This window comes from Scomber scombrus, chromosome 3, assembly GCF_963691925.1.
Source record: "Scomber scombrus chromosome 3, fScoSco1.1, whole genome shotgun sequence".
In the NCBI taxonomy this organism is placed as follows: Eukaryota; Metazoa; Chordata; class Actinopteri; order Scombriformes; family Scombridae; genus Scomber; species Scomber scombrus.
In genome coordinates this window covers 23669858-23686843 of record NC_084972.1, presented here as the reverse complement: position 1 = coordinate 23686843, position 16986 = coordinate 23669858, and the positions used below count along the sequence as shown (strand labels likewise).

At 38.4% G+C, this 16986-nt stretch overlaps 1 protein-coding gene across 1 annotated transcript in view; it reads left to right on the top strand.

The window, feature by feature from the left end:
- Window positions 1-16535, top strand: part of snta1 (syntrophin, alpha 1) — a 35347-nt gene extending 18812 nt beyond the window's left edge. Inside the window, exons 3-8 of the mRNA XM_062415549.1 lie at window positions 11175-11370; window positions 11658-11847; window positions 12190-12320; window positions 12782-12978; window positions 13942-14129; window positions 14944-16535. Coding sequence (XP_062271533.1) covers window positions 11175-11370; window positions 11658-11847; window positions 12190-12320; window positions 12782-12978; window positions 13942-14129; window positions 14944-15036 — 995 coding nt within the window. The 3' untranslated portion in view covers window positions 15037-16535. The remainder of the gene's footprint in view (window positions 1-11174; window positions 11371-11657; window positions 11848-12189; window positions 12321-12781; window positions 12979-13941; window positions 14130-14943) is intronic.
- The last annotated feature ends 451 nt before the right edge of the window (window positions 16536-16986 follow it).

Here is a 16986-nt window from a genome sequence, read left to right as displayed (position 1 = left end):
AACAACACTGCTGGACCTTGTGAAATAAAGTCACATTATTTCTTTACACTGACCTAGATAAGTTGATGTGATGCCCCCTTTTGTCTGCATTGAGCTTCTTCCCCAGCTGACACCCCTTCACTGTTGAATTTCTTTATATCTTGGTTGTAAACCGAGTTGTATTTGAAAATACTTTATTTGCTTTAGTGCATTGAACTAGCACATATGGGTCGTCCCAGGACACAAGACGGTGCGTGCTGTTATTGACAATGTACCTGGCACTTTCTGAGAAATAAACCTCTTCCATCTGGTGCTCCAATTCTTCACTCACAAATGTAGTCATTGTTCAGGAAAGTCAAACATTTTCTCTCTCTCTCTCTTCCACAGTGGTGACACATAGTTAATAGAAATGTTGGAGGTTCGTAGCAGGATAGTTTTATTATCCCCTAGCTTATATGCTAAGTTTTGTTAATACTGTCACTAAACATTACCTTTTTAAAGTAGAGAAAAACAATAGATTAGGAGGTGCCATATAGCAATAAAGTGTAGTAGAGTTTTTATTCAAATCAAAAGTTAAAGTTAAAATTGAATTAAAGTTTATTAGCCATAAACGGAGAGCAATTACTATCCACATCAGTCTGCTTGTGCTGTTGTTTCTATGCACAGTCTGCGTGTTTGTGCGTGTGTGCGCGCGCACGTGTGTGTGTCTGTGTATGTATCCCTGCAGTGAAACCTCTAACCCTCTGGACACAAAGCTCAGTTCCTTTTCCTTCAGAGCTGCTGGCCTGTGAGGACATTGTGCTTATATTCAGCCAGGGAATGGATTAACTCGCAAAATAACATAGCTTTATTAAATCACAACTCTCCCTCAGACCCTTTCTCCCTCTTTAGCGTCGAGTTTGCTTAACAGGCCTCCCTGTGAACCCCACTGGCCTGATCTGGGGCCCCTGACAAATTAGTGGCCTGGTCTTTGTGCCACTCTCTCACTTCATTACAGGCTTGGACTCCACTGAACCATCTCACAGCATTGTACTTGTGTACATGGGTGGTGGGGGGAGCATAGGAGGGGGTGTGTGTATACTATTGTTCAGAATAAAGAAGTTAATACATATATAGATAAACACCCACAAAAAAAGAAATATTGAATGACAAATTCAACCTTCCTGAAAATCTGCTGGTGTACTAGCCAACCTAAAATGTATTATTTTGCAGAGAATTTTCAACATTTACAGGATTTCATAGGCTAGCACATAATAACCCATTGTTCTGTCTATATCATATTCATTATTCTAAAGTACATTGTGTTCAGTGACCCTTTTAAATACCATCCATGTATTTTCAAAGCCCACTGCTATTTCAAATTGAGGAGCAGCTGTTTACATCACTTTCAGTTTCCCCGTTATGATTGAAAACTTACTGCAAACGAGGTTCGTGAGTTATACAGCAAGTGATGGCTTTGAATCACACGGAGCAAATATATATGAACCTGTAAATGGAAAATTGTGTTTCTCTGCATTTCCGACAGGAAATAAATCTCTAGAAGCAAAATAGAATAAGTTGGAAGGTACAGTGGAAATGTCTGCAGCGGAACCTCCCTTTCACTCTGTTCTTGTCCTCTGCCAGATCCTGTTCAAGTTTCCTTCACTTTCACTTTGTTGAATTAGGATAATTAACTCTCCTGACACACTATGCAAAGTAATCAAATCTTTGCTTTGGCAGTATGTGAATTAGTTTAGAAGCCTGATTCAGTGTGCTCTGCCCTCTTTCTCTCTTTCTCCCATACCTTACACCCCCTGAGGTTGGCATTTATCCATGATTTTAATGAGATGGGTTATATGAACGATGAACTTACCTAAATCATTCAGAACAGGGGAAATCTCCTCTGGCTGACTAACGCTGCCAGAAAAAAAACACACATTAAGAAGTGAAACACTGGAGACACACAGACCCACCATTTATTAATTGTACATGGGCTCATACAGACCACTGAGATGAGACATGAACGTGCACTTTTTTATTTTCACATGTACACACCAGGAGGCACAAACATCACTTGTGAGTTTGGCAAGTCAGAACAAAAACATATCATGCAAATTCTCTGCAGTAGAGCCCAACTGATACTGAATATTTCAGGATGATATGGTTATTTGAGAGCAGAAAATGATAATAACTTATCTAACATATGACCTAAACAAACAGTTTTCTTGATTATCTCTCGCCAAGGCAACTAGCAGAGACTCCAAAGTCATAGCCAACAAGTAAACCAGCAACCCCCCCCCCCCCCCCCTAAAACTGGCAAACTGTTGTTATTACATAATGGTTTTTGTACGAATTTAACAAAAGCGACATGAATTGATTAGCTGTAGAAGTGCCTGTAGGCAGAGCCAGGTTAGCCATTTTCCCCTGATTCCTCTTTAAACTAAGCACAGTTAACTGGATGCAGGAGGCAGATTTGGGCAAGAAATCCAGAGATCTCATTTCCAGGCATTCAACCCTAGTTCTGGCTCCAACAGGCAAAAACAGATCAATTCAATTTAAATTTGGCAGTCTGATTTGTACTGGGTAGGGCCTTCTGCAGTAATAAACTGTTTACAGTAAACTTGTCTGGGTAAACTTTGTAATAGAAACCTTTTCTCAATATATTTAAACATACATGATCTGGCATATTAGCATTTATAATCTGCGATTTGTGTTACTTATCATTCAACATACACCTCAATGTGATATGCCATGAGCTAAAATCAGACAATTTCGTGTCAGTGTGTCAGTCAGGCTCAGTTCAGCATGAGTCGGAGTCATGATTCTTTACTAAATGTATGAAATAAACACAAAGGGACATCTTTCTGATATTTGGTTACACTCCATTTGAACAGTCCAAAACATAAGAGTCTTTATTTTCTACATCATCTGATTTATGACTTATTGAGGGGGTTTTGTAATGGCTTTTTTTCTTTCACCTCAGTTGACCTCAGTGTACTCAATGAAAACAGTAAGTGTTCCTCGTATTTTGCACAGTTATTTATGATGCTGTTTTGGCCCGAGATATTTTTCCTTGTTGGTGGTGTAACATTGGGACATTCTTTGCCTGACATGGTTTACAGAGCCAACAGCATGCTTCTGAGGTTGCTGGCTGGCCAATGACATTCCAGCTGCTCCCACGGTAACCGGCGGCAGGGGGGAGGAAGGGTTCAGCTTTAGAGCACTGTTTTGTCTTTTACACATTAAAGGGAATTCATTATGCACATTTCCAAGTCTATATTTCTAATCTCAGGCTATCTTTTACATAGTTTGAAGTTCAAAAAACGATTTATCTTATACTGACCCTCTATGAAGTCCCTCAGTTCAGCATCTGTCTGAAACAGGCTGTTTTAGCTTCTGTCTCTTTAAAGGAGCCCTCTCTTTTGTGATTGGCCAGATGTTGCATCACGGTTGACCGTAGGAGGCTACGTAGACAAACAATAAAACAAACATTTAACTTATTTTTCTTGTTCTCTACTTGAAAAGTCAATTTCTAGAATACATCCAATCTGAAATATGTGAGAGGACAACACAAACAACACATTGATAAACCTTAACAACAGAGACTACCGATTGTTAATGGGCATGCACAACGAGCCAATGTCAGCTTGTTGGGAAGGTAGCAAAGCAAGTTGACACCCTGGCTTTTGACTTGTAAGGAGCATTTTTATATATGTTAAGCTCATCATTAAGCATCGTTACATTATATAAATAAAAGAAAACCACATAAATACATAAAATGTTCTCCATAATGACAAATCCATGTCTACCTGCTGTTTTTCTGATTGTTCACCTGGTTGTTTGAGGAGACTGAGAAATGCTGATGGGAAACTTCTACAAACTAGTGGGATGTGGGAAGATATGGAGTTTATTCCCTATCTTAATTCAAGAGCATATTAAATGGATATGAGAGCAGTATTTATTGATTTCATGCTCAGATTTTGTGATATTTTCTCTCAAAACTCTGCTCTCGCGCTCAAATTTGCTCTGTGCATGCTCGCACTGTGTCCTCGCACTCGGTTACAACGCTGCTCGCGCAGATTTCCTTCGCTCACATTCAAGTTCTTCCTCTCGCGCTCAGGGAGCTTGTGCTCGCGGATCTCTGCTCTGCTCTCGGATTTTTTGTGGATCAAAGCTGTAAACGGGTGCATTCGCTGCTCTTCGAGGAGCGTCGCATACGGGCGGGCACTCTTTCAACCGGGTTTATCCACTCCTGACCTCCGGTGCTGTAATAAATGTGGTTTCTCAGGATGTTTTTGAATGGATAGGTAATAAAATAGAAAATATCACACCATTTGATAAACATCAGATTCTTTTATATAAAGATAATCTTACCAAAGAATTTTCAGAACTGGTCAATATTATTATAGTTTTGGGTTATTATCACATCAATTCAAGCAAATGGAAAAATAAACCCCCCTCAATAGTTTGGTTTAAAAACGAACTAAATAAATATGTTTCTTCTTTGAAGTTGTTAAATGTATACAAGCCAATTTGTAAATTGAGTGAAACTGCAAAGAAATATTTGGTTTTTTGAAGGTTTTTTGTTTTTTTTAATGATATGAAGTGCCTTGTATTTTCTTTTCTTTTTATATATTTTTTTATTATATCCTTTTATGTCTATAGCCTTGTAGATTTTATTTATAATGGAGATATCTTTGTATTGTAAAAAGAATGCACATATTTTACTATCAAGAGTTTTTTTGTGTATTACGGAAATGTTAATAAAGTTAATTGGAGAAAAAAGAAAGTGTTTTTTTTCCTTTTTTTTGACCACTGTTGGAATAAAATATCATTTAATAAATATTATTATTATAATACAATATAGCTATTTTAATGAAAATCACAGATGCTTGTGTATGTATTAAATTATATTTTATTCCAACAGTGGTCAAAAAAATGAAAGAAACCACATTTAATACAGCACCGGAGGTCAGGAGTGGATAAACCCGGTTGAAAGAGTGCCCGCCCGTATGCGACGCTCCTCGAAGAGCAGCGAACGCACCCGTTTACAGCTTTGATCCACAAAAAATCCGAGAGCAGGGCAGAGATCCGCGAACACAAACTCCCTGAGTGCGAGAGGAAGAACTTGAGTGTGAGCGAAGGAAATCTGCGCGAGCAGCGTTGTAACCGAGTGCGAGGACACAGTGCGAGCATGTGCAGAGCAAATTTGAGCGCGAGAGCAGAGTTTTGAGAGAAAATATCACAAAATCTGAGCATGAAATCAATAAATACTGCTCTCATATCCATTTAATATGCTCTTGAATTGAGATAGGGAATAAACTCCATAGGAGAGAGGTGTTTGAAGGTATGATAAACTGTCTGAGTGTATCAGTCCAAAAGTGAATATTGGCTGAGCATAGTTTGAAAATTTAAACTTGTGCTTTGACTGTTCTGGGAACTGAAAAAGAAAGAGCTTCACAAAACCAGAGTTAAGTGTATTGTGTCAAAACTGAATTGGCTGAAAATGTCTGGTCAGGATTTGTGAGGTTCAATGTAAAGACTTTAGCTTGAAAAGCTTAGTGGCGGATTCTGCAGAAGAAGCAAAGAAACTCCTCACACACACCCATGCGTGTGCACACACACAGTACAAAAGTAGTCTCACTGGCTGCCAGATAAGCTAAAGTAATAACAGTGCCATCTCAGCTAATTTTAGCTCTGTATTGAATGTGCCGCCACTGGTATTCATGGCAACATTTCTGGCAGAGCTTAGCCGTATGTTCTGTCTGTATTGCCTGTCTCGCTCTTTCTTATTCTCTCTCTTTTCTCACTCTCGATCCCCTTCTTCATCCCGTCTCTCTTTACCATGCTGTTCATTGCTCTCCTCCTCCCCTTCAATTCTTCATGCATCTCTCCTCTCCATTTCATTCACCACTCAGTTTGAAGGCTATCTCATCCGATTTGTTGTGTGGGTCCATAGCCAATGCCTGACATTTCTAAACTGGGAACCACCACTGTGATCATTTCCACATCACTTTTTGGAGAATAGTAAAGCCTCTTTCAAAAGTAAGCATCTGCTCAAACCTGCTATGATGGATATTTTCACTCAACACATACTTACTACATACATGTAGTTTGACTACCACTAAGAATAGAAGTCTGTGTATGCACCAGATATTAGCACCTCTACTTTCCTTGTTTTTTTAAATAACGTTTTAAAGAAACTTTTACTGTTCAATCTATAAAGCTAGTTGTTAGGGGTGTAACAGTACATGCATTTGTCCTGAACCATTATGGTATGGCTGTTACGGTTCAGCGCATGCAGTCATATGAAGAATACGCTTCATGACCCAAACTATTACTGTCAAAATAGTCTAATAATCCACTTACTTATTCTAAAGTACAACTTTCTCCCAGAAGGTTTTTGCAGTGCGCCGTTTAGTTGTTTGATGCATGGTATCACGTCTCCACCTCCCCTCTCTGTGATGGTCGGCTTTTCAGTCCGCCTTTGAGTGAAGCTGTTCAGAACAACAATAAAAACATTTGATTTCTGATGTGGTCATACAACACATCGTAAAAATAAATTCTGAGAGATAAAAGTGTAGTTATAAAGTACGAAAGTAGAAGTGGTGGTTTGGTCGCTCTGAATGATATATTATTATAAATGACATCATTAGATTTAGGGCTGCACAATATGACCAAAATCTCATATCCCGATCTCGATAACGATGACTTATTTTGATATAGAACGTTTTAATTCAATGAATAAATAATTGGTCTGTTTTGCATGAAACAACTGTGTCCTGACTCCTTGCAAAAAACAGAAGGGTTGTTTTCTTTTTCCACTGCAGCACAACTAAGACATCGTTATTAGCCTACATACCAATAAACAAGTGCCAGTTTTTACCTGCTGTCTGGCAGCACTGTGCCACTATCTTCAAGAGCCTACTGAAAAACAAGTTCCTCCTATTCAGTGTATTTGTAGGAGATCTTCTATGATTGCTCCAACTTCAAAAAAATCATGTAGGCATTTCCCTTCCCAGTCTTGTGGCACAGCCTGCCATATTGAGATTGACCACATCAATTTTGAATGGCCTTGGTCCAGCGACAAGGAAGCAGTTGGCTACCCCACGGTACAAACATCAATGGGTTGGCACGACAACACATGGACAGAAGCTTATTTCCATGAAACATTACGTATGCAAGTTGACAGCTACTTCATACATCCTTCAAATGCATGATGGTCATAGTCATTGACAGTACTACACTAATCAGAACGTCAGGGACTTAGAACAAGAAACAGTTTTACAGTCAAGTCCTTAATTCCCTGCTGGAATGGTGGAGTACATAGAGCTGCTTTTTTCTATTCTCGTGCTCATTCCTGAGTTTTTGTAAAACCAAAAAGATACTGAAACCCTTACTTACAGTTTTCAAACGGCAAATGTCATTTGGATACACGCAGCTGTACAAGTACTTTGTCTGACCAAAATACAGTATAAAGTTAGCAGCATTGTCATTTAAATCAGGGACTATCTGATCAAAGAACACGAGTCCAAATTTAGTGACCATTTAATACCAGCCATTGGTAAACAGGCACATTTCGGTCAGTACCAAAAATTATAGGTTCAGTGTAATTTGAACAGACATAAACGGTGGATAATAATGTATATCGAATGAGAAGAAACCTCATAGTATAATATTTGCTCTTCAGTGTAATTCAATCATTCAATTAGATAAGACTCAGTTGATTACACAATGAAAATCAAAAGAACAAATTGTCTTACACACATGATATACTAACAAACTAATATAATTGTGCTCAGACAATATATTTTAGAGTCCATGGTATACAAAGTATTTCATGTGTATTTCAGTGTTCAAAGATTTTGCTATCTATAGTTAATAGATTGCAGTGTTGTCATCCATTGTTTATTGTACAGGTATCAAAGTTTAACCACTTTCCAGGAACGGTTATGCTGAGCAACATTATATGACTTACTGAACAATTGGACGACTTAATTCACATTAATCTCAGACTTTGCTTAAACAGGCAATACTGGGTGTATTGCCTGTAAATGTTAAGTCAACTAAGGAATGCACTCTCAGATTTATGATAGTGTCTGGAGGTAAATGAAACCAAAAGGGAGTCTTTGTCCACTTGCTTTCAAAAGATTCATTGACCCAAGGGTCATTTAAATGCTTTCACATCTAGTTATTAATTGTAGTTATCTTGTCTGCCACGGCCTCTCAGGAGGTCTGGCTAGTCTCCATTCTGTCACCCACACTGGGAGAGGTGAAAAGGCCAAACTGGAAGTCTGGAAAAACACTCACCTGTGTTAAAAAACAAAAATTAAAGCCAAATGGGGTTGTCCTTCTCCGTGAGAGAGAGAGAGAGAGAGAGAGAGAGAGAGAGAGAGAGAGAGAGAGAGAGAGAGAGAGAGAGAGAGAGAGAGAGAGAGAGAGAGGAGAGAGAGAGAGAGAGAGAGAGAGAGAGAGAGAGAGAGAGAGAGAGAGAGGAGAAGAGAGAGAGAGAGAGAGAGAGAGAGAGAGAGAGAGAGAGAGAGAGAGAGTGAGAGAGAGAGAGAGAGAGAGAGAGAGAGAGAGATTTTCATAAGGGAAAGAGGCGCAGACAGGGAAGCATTCCCTGAACACTGCTGACTCAGAGGAGCTACTAAATGTTTTTTACTTTTAGGCATTTAGGTCATGCCCTTTGCGCAATAGTTAAAGCCCCTTTCAAAAACATAATCCTTAAATGTTCTGTCAAGTTTAACTTTCATGCTTGAAAAAGAACCTGATTCATCAAAGTTTATCTGGCAGTCTGCTTACTCAGGACCATGTTACATGTCGGTTACACTGTTCAGGCACACATAGTTTCCCCATAGTCTTTCATATTAGTATAGTAGTCTTTCATATAATGCTTCTCCATATAATGTTGTTATCAATTCTGAGAGACAAGAAAGTGAAACATTTCCGTCAATTAGATTTTTGATCCTAGAAATTAGACCCATTTTTGAAAACTTAATCAGATGTGTCTAAAAATGTCAATGATGTCTCGGTCCTACACTGAAATGTGAACTACTGCCCTCCACACCAAGGACGAGACAACAAGTGAACAACCTCTCGCCTTGTGCATCGTTCATAACTTCCTGGGATCCCTGTTCTCACGTGCCAGATGCCAGATGCCAGCTGCGTGAGCGTTACGGCTTTAACTGTCCTGCCGCGCTTGAGAAGGAACAGTGTGAAACTTTACAACACCACATCACAAATTGTGTCTTGTCTTAGAGGGACTTTACAGTGAGTGAGCAGATAAGTTTGTGTGCACATTGTTCCCTCTGTCAGACATTTCAGAAGGACCCTGGTGTCACTTGAACCACTGAACCACTCTGCCACCTCCTGATTAAAGAGAAGAATTAAAATCAGTACTGATACTGCACTGTAGTGAAATAAAACCTTTAAAAAAAATGGAGCCACCACATAGCTGTAACCATGATGTACTGCTTTATGTTTTAACAAAATCACTGCATGGCTGCCTGACTGGTTGGCATGGGTTCTATTTTGGGAATGGTGGAAGCCCCCTCTCTCACTCCTGTTGTCCTGTGCTGTGACTCCTCTGCTTACCCTCTGGCTACATGCCTCTTGTACTGTGCAAGGAGAGCACTTCACACTTCCCCAGTGAAACCAAAGCTCTGCCTTCAGCCTTCAGCCTCATGCCTTGCCATGTCCTCTGGGCTATTTTTACTCCAGCAGTGGCTAGTCCTGCCAAACCTATATCACAGCCTACTGAACTAGAGCTGAGCCGTTTGTGTGTGCGTGTGTGTATGTATATGTTGGTGGTAAAAGTGTGCATATGAAAAGAGATGTGTGCAGAATGGGGCTGTGGGAAAGTGTTATCACAGTTAATTTGGTAACAGTTTAGATCATTACCCTAAATTGATACAGTTTGTAATTTCGGTGTATTTAACAAATAACTAAGGCTTACAATATTGAAGCTGTGAGAAAATAATTGGGTGAAAGTATAGCGATATTGTCACAGTGGACAATATTATTATAACATTTAGGGCTGCGTCTAATGATTATTTTATTGAGTTATCTATCAGTTATTTTCTCAATAAATTAATTAATCCTTTGCTTTATAAAACGACAGAAAATGATGCAAAATGCCACAATTCCCAAAAGTGACATCATCAAATCTATTTCGGTTTTGCCCAATTGACCATAAGCTGGAACCACATTTTTTAAATTAAAGATTTACTGAAAACAAGTAATTGATTGTCAGCATTTTGTTGTGATTAATCAACTAATTCTTGCAGCCCTAAACAAAATAAGCATTTTGAATGAAGGGGACAACAATTTTGTGATTATGATCTTATAAAAAATTACATGATAGTTTATTGCAACAAATTATGAAGTAGTTCAAAAGCTTTCAAGTTACAAGGGAATGAAGCAAGACGTGCAGGAATAATGTATACAAAATATTATGAGGTCCTCATGAAACAAATAAAGCTTGCAGGAAGGCAGCAGAAATATCACATGGGTAAATTTGTGCAAATTATGAGTGAATTTATAGATGTAGTGGCATATAAACACGTGTTTTTTAAATTGCCACAGTGTAATTATGGGTACCTAACCATCCAGTTCACTGTAATTATGGATATACAGTATAGATGCCACTTTTTTACTGTCAGTGATACAGAATTCAGAACAGTTAATACTGATAGTTGCTAGGACAGTAATGGTGATCACTGGAATGAACATATCACATTTCTCACCACCTTCAGCTATGTTAAGTCAGCCATGCCACACAGTGTCAGTGGACAGCCACTATTACCCTATCACCTAGTCCTTTTAAAAGGTAGAACATTGTAACAAATACACAATGTTAAAGAAAAAAACTCAACTATTTTGTTCACTGAATGACTAAACATGTACAGCCCTTTTAGTAAATTATACCATCATGGTAATTTACTTTTTATACAACACTTAATATATGTAGTTATATGTGTGATGAAAAAGAGTCAAGAAAAAGAGCATGAAAGGCTCTGTATAATAGCTGAGAAGTGACAAAATTCACAGCACTTAAGTGCAGCTACAGTTTTCAACTCATCTCCAAACCTGGAGGCTCCATTTTCATATCCCAAATTCCCTTTCTCACCCTCCTCTGTACTCTGGTACTTCTGCTGCCTTTCTTCTTTATCTAATTCTCTCTCTCTCTCTCACACACTCTCGCTCTGCTTCAGTGAAGTACATCAAGGAGATGTCAGCCTTCTTTAAAAGCTCGGGGTCCCCTGGGGCCGCTCTCCCATGGGACTCTCCCCCTTCAACACCTCAGAGGGGGACTGAGCTCTCCACTCCTGAGGTGAAGGAGCCCTGCAGCATCCCACTGAAGATGTGCCAGGTGTCACGCAAACAGTGCCCCCCGGACACAGAAAACAGGTACTGCATGTTAGAATTTTACTGCCTCTAGTAATATTTGATTTTCAATTAATACATTTATGGGGGGGCGAGTCTGAAAGATCTGAACCTGAACATAACCAAAGGGCTTAGAGAGAATATTTTAAAACAGACTAGTCACCCTGTCATACTTACATATTCTCTTAGTTAATATCTGAAAACCTCTTCACCATGGGCCTCTCTCTCATTGCCATTTGTCCTTTATTTCTCTAACTGCCCCTTTTAGCCACCTCTGTTCTTATACTCTCTCTCCTCATCTCCTTTGCCAGGTATTTCGAGGTGATTTCGTCCAACAGAAAGAACTCTGTGTTCCTTCGGGCGAAAGACCCAGCCATGGCCCAGTCCTGGTACAATGCCATCCAGGCTGGAGTGGCCAACCTTTTACCACAAATGAAGGAGGAGCTGAAGGGCATGCAGCCTGGCATGGAGGTCAAACATGTGGGCTGGATTACAGAGCAGGTATGCAAGAATACAGACGTATATGGTCCAGACTGCCGGACCTGCTCCATAGTATTTTATGTTTTGTCCCTTTTTTAAAACTGTTTTTAATTTTTTTATGGTGCACTTGTTTTGATGGTGCTCTGTTATTGTTTCTGTAAGTTAGTCGATGAGCTAAAGATAATTTACCATGCTGATCGACAGTAAAGTTGTATTCTATTCTGTTTTAAAGTGCATGCACAAACACAGATTCATGTATATTTGTGTTAACTGCCAGTTTATATCCACTGAGAGCCATGTATGGTAATCATATAAATTACCCTAATTTTCTCAGATTTTTAAAATTATTTTACATGTGTGCAGGTGACCCAGGGCCCAGAGAGACCAGTATTAGCTATGCTGACTGATAGAGACCTGCTGCTGTATCCCTCCTTGCCTGAAAGCAAAGACAGCATCAGCAGTCCCACCAAGAGTCACCCGCTCATCACTACCAGGTACACATGCACACACTGGCTGCATATATACACATTTAGACTCTCTTCTCGTCTCTTTTTTTCTCTCTTTTTATGCAAACACATTCATGTAATGTAACACATTCATATTGCATTTCATAAATTGAGCAGCTCTGGTCCTCACCCTGCCCAGTTTTGACTTAGGAGACCTAAAAGAGGACATGCTCACTCTTTCCATAACTGGACTTTTGGACATATTACAGCATAACGTCACATTCATTTGGAAAACATTAGTGGGTCCAAACTATGAGTCATGTGTTTTTCCTCCCTTCTCTCTTTCCTCTGTGCACTCAAAATCTCACTCTCCATTTCTCTCCCCCTATGTAACACTTTCTTTGTAACATACAAGTATCCCTTTATTTGATCATTTGGGACCATTTGTTTTCTATAAACTCTATTCTTTTCATCCACATTTTTCTCATACTTTCTCCTCTCCCCTTTAGACTGGTCCACTCTGGCCCAGGAAAAACTTCTCCCCTCCTGGACTCTGAGCTTTCATTTGGCCTGCGTTCAGGCACCAAGCAAGGTGTGGAGACCCATGTGTTCAGGGTGGATTCTGCCAAGGACCTGTCCACCTGGACTCATCTGCTGGTAGAGGGCTGCCACAATGCTGCTGAACTCATCAAGGAGGTCACAACGGGTACAGATACAGCCAATATTTGATTGACATTTGTTTATAAAGGCTTACCATATAGATTAGAAAATTCAAATTTCACTCAAAACTATCAGAGGGCACAAATAATCTACCATAAATTGGCATTTTGATTAACAAGTCTATGTGATAAAGGTTTGTTTACATGAGTATTGCAGCAAAGCAGATGTATATATCTATATTCACAGAAAACATATCAATAAAACAAACTCTTCAGTCAAATCTGTTTCATCCTTACAGTCACTGATTGGACACAAGATGTGGTTTCTATTCATCAGACACAAACATTTCAATACATAATAGGGGCTTGTCAGACACAGCAGGATTAGGAGTTGGGTCTTATTGTTCCTTACACAGTGATTTAAGGACTGCTCTCTTCAGCAAAATGTCGTCAATCGCTGAAGATTTCCTCTGGCTTAGTTTTTAGAAAGGCTTTGGATTGGTTTTTAGAAAGGAAATTTTTTGTGATAGATATTTTTGAATATTATATTGATATTTCTAGAAAGAGGAGACAAATTATTTTTAGCAACCAGACAAAAAACCTAAAACAGTCTTTATACTTAAGCCTATGTTCTGGAAACTCAGGAATTCTGCATTATGACACCAGTTTAGGTACAGTACAGTAAAGTAATACTGTTACACTGCCATCTTCTGGTAGCATGAGGCAGTGCAAAAATATTAAATGTAAGTTATTCTATAACTTAAATGGTTTAATTTGTTTTCATTTTCTTTTCTGTACATTTATTTAATTAATACACTCTATCATTTTGGTGCATTGAACTGTCACATTCACAGCATACTAGATGTTGTATCAATACTGAGCCCAAGAAATATGTAATATCAGTCTGGATTTATTCAAGAACAAGTCCAGCTGGGCTCTTTTGAATCTGAACATTACTTTCTTTCCTTGTGCTCCTCCTCTGTGTAACTTCTTTTTTTCTACTCTGGCAGCCTGTAGTTGGAATGGAAAGGAGTGTACCCTGGGAGTGCACATTGATGAGGGTTTCACGCTATTCACTGAAGAGATGGGTGTCAGGAAAAGTATTCTTCTCCAGCAGCCCTTCGAGCGCCTAAGAATGTCCTCAGACGATGGAGTTCGCATGATGTTCCTTGACTTTGGAGGCCCTGAGGCCGAGATTGTAAGTCACACTGCCTTCCATTCAACTTTTTTTTTTTTAAGTTTCAGTATATACACGGTCGCCCATACAGTTGGAATAATTTTGTTTTCAGACACATTCCTCTTTTTATTTTCTATTTATACACATCAGTAATCACCTTTGACCAGGTGCAATGAGATTGATCAATACAATTTTGAGAATATTTACACTTTATCTATCAAGAATAAATCACATTGTCACAATCATTTCATGAGAAGAAGTAAAAAATATTTGATTCCAACTTCATGGGCGACCGTGTATGTGTGTGTTAATACCACCAAACATGACAGTTGGTGTATGCAAAATAATTTGTCTATTCTCTGAAGAACAAGCAGACTGGAATCAGCCATCACCCTCAAATTATTTTACAGATATTTAAAAAATTCACTAGAGCTACACACATACATTGTAGTTATTTATGTTTTCTGCTGTTTGTGAGTGTCTAATGAAGGAAATCTGCAGCATTGACATTTGAGTGGAAATTAATTAAGTAGTATTAAATTATCTCAGTGACAGGAAGTTGTTTACAAAAAATATATGAATCACAAATATCTGTTTTAACAGTATTCAAATGCCATGCTCATTTTATGTACTGAACTATATACTGAGTATATTTTTAAAATAATTAAAAAAAATTAAAAGTGAGCACTTAAATTCCTCTAAAAAGTTTATAACATCAAAATATGTTGATCATGAAATGAAGCAGTTTCTGATAAAAGATTTACAACCATTTCTGTGAGATATTAAAAAGCTGATTCTCCCCTCCGGCTGTCTCTCTTTCTATCTCTTCCTACAGCAACTGGACCTCCACTGTTGCCCCAAGACCATAGTCTTCATCATCCACTCTTTTCTGTCTGCTAAGGTCAAGCGACTAGGCCTGCTGGCATGATAATGGCCAACTATCCGGAACATCAACAATAGGAATATTCAATAAAACACACAGTCTGAAAGACTTTGGAGGATGGAGCCCAGGAGTAGATGCTGACTAGCTGCTTCTTTTCAGACCTCCTAGGTCTCTGAAATGATCATCCCTGGTCAGGCTCTTCCTGGTCTTCCTGGTCTCTACCGGAGTGAAGAGAAACTGCAACATTGATGGACCTCTTGTTGAACTTGTAGTTGTAAGGTGAAGGGAGATGGCATAAGTCAGTGGCCATTTGAAACGTGAGATCTGTCAAATCTGTCACAGTTAGTCATAAAACTTTATGATGGCAAACTGTATGATAATGACAGCCTGCATCTTAATGTTTCTAAGCTTGAAAGTCCCAGCCAATTGATTATTTTTTTTGCCCCATTGTTTGGTTTAGTTTTGTTTCATGAGTCACAGCAGGCCTTTGTCATGAGCGTCCTTTCATCTTTCAATCTTTGCTTTATGTGCTGTGAGCAGTCATAACAAAAGTTATTTCACAAATGTCCTGATTGATGTTGGACAAACTTAGTTTTTCTTAAGGCAGCTTCAGTGGAGTGACAGGATGACATGACTGATCACTACATGGCTCTATGGTCTGTATTGAACAATGTAAAACATACAACCATAATGAAATGCTGTTTATGTGGATAATTAAGTTGCCTTTACCTTGAAACTTAACAAAAGGAGCTACATCTCAACTTCCCAATACAAAATCAAATATTTTTCATTGCATCTGAACAACTCTTCTTTTATGTTCCTGTCTGTTTTCTTTTGTTTGCTCAAAAATCAGTGACCTAATATATAAAAAATGGACTAACAGAATACAATTTAAAAGGATTTTTTTAATTATGTTTTAGCTAAATGACTGAATTAGATATATATGTGTTTAATTCTAACAAAAAAGTGACTCCCACCTTGAGTGCAGAGATGGACTCAATATCCAGTATGACTCTGCACATTAATTTGGTTTAGGGCTTTGTGATTTACAGAATAAGAGCTCTTGTGATTTAGGAGTTGTACTGACAAAGGCTGTCACATAATCACATATTGATAGCCGACAGCTAAGCTACTTCTCCTGTATGGATAAGCTTTCAAGTGTACTGAGTTTGGCTCTGAAATAAATGTATTTTGTAGTACAAAGGGTTTATGTCTGTACTCATGAATTTAATCACCAGATAGGGAAAATGTGCTTCATCAGAAATATGTCCAACATTTAATTATGTAAGTGATGATAGATGTTGGGTTGTTTACATAAAAGTGTTCAGATCATTTCTCCTTATCATTTTGTGTCAACTGAACATCCAAGACTTGGGGCCTTCTCTCTCTGTCCGACACTAAAACAGACTTGTATTAATATATATTTCAAAACTAAAACTTGTTTGCTTTCAAGAATAAAATGTATTGTATATTCTTATTTAAACAAAGGTCTGCCTTGCAGGGTTGTTTGTATATAAACATGTAATAAACTTTGTTAACTTTTACGGTTTTGCTTTGTGATTTATTGAACATAAATGCCACATAAATTATTTTAGTCCTTTTATCACTAAGGTTAGACTAGACTGAAACATAGACTTATTTTTAAAAATATATAAGTTTAAATATTTAGCTGTAAATCCTACATGACACAAAACCTAGAACTAGATTTTTGCACTGGAGGCTTCATGTTTCATCATTACACTTGTGTAAGCTGAATATTGGACTAGGACTGGCTACAAACTAGTTGTGATATCACAAATCAGGCTCGTAGGTACACACCTTAGTAAGCACAGAGAAATGTTCCCCTTCAGCTGATATAAAAACAGCCTTCTAGTGTCAAACTCTGCACATGCATAATTCTGCAAAGTGACGCTTTAACATCAAACTGAAGAATCAGAGAAAAAATATTTTTTAATGGAGTGGGACTTTAAAGCATCATTAATTAATAAGTGTAGG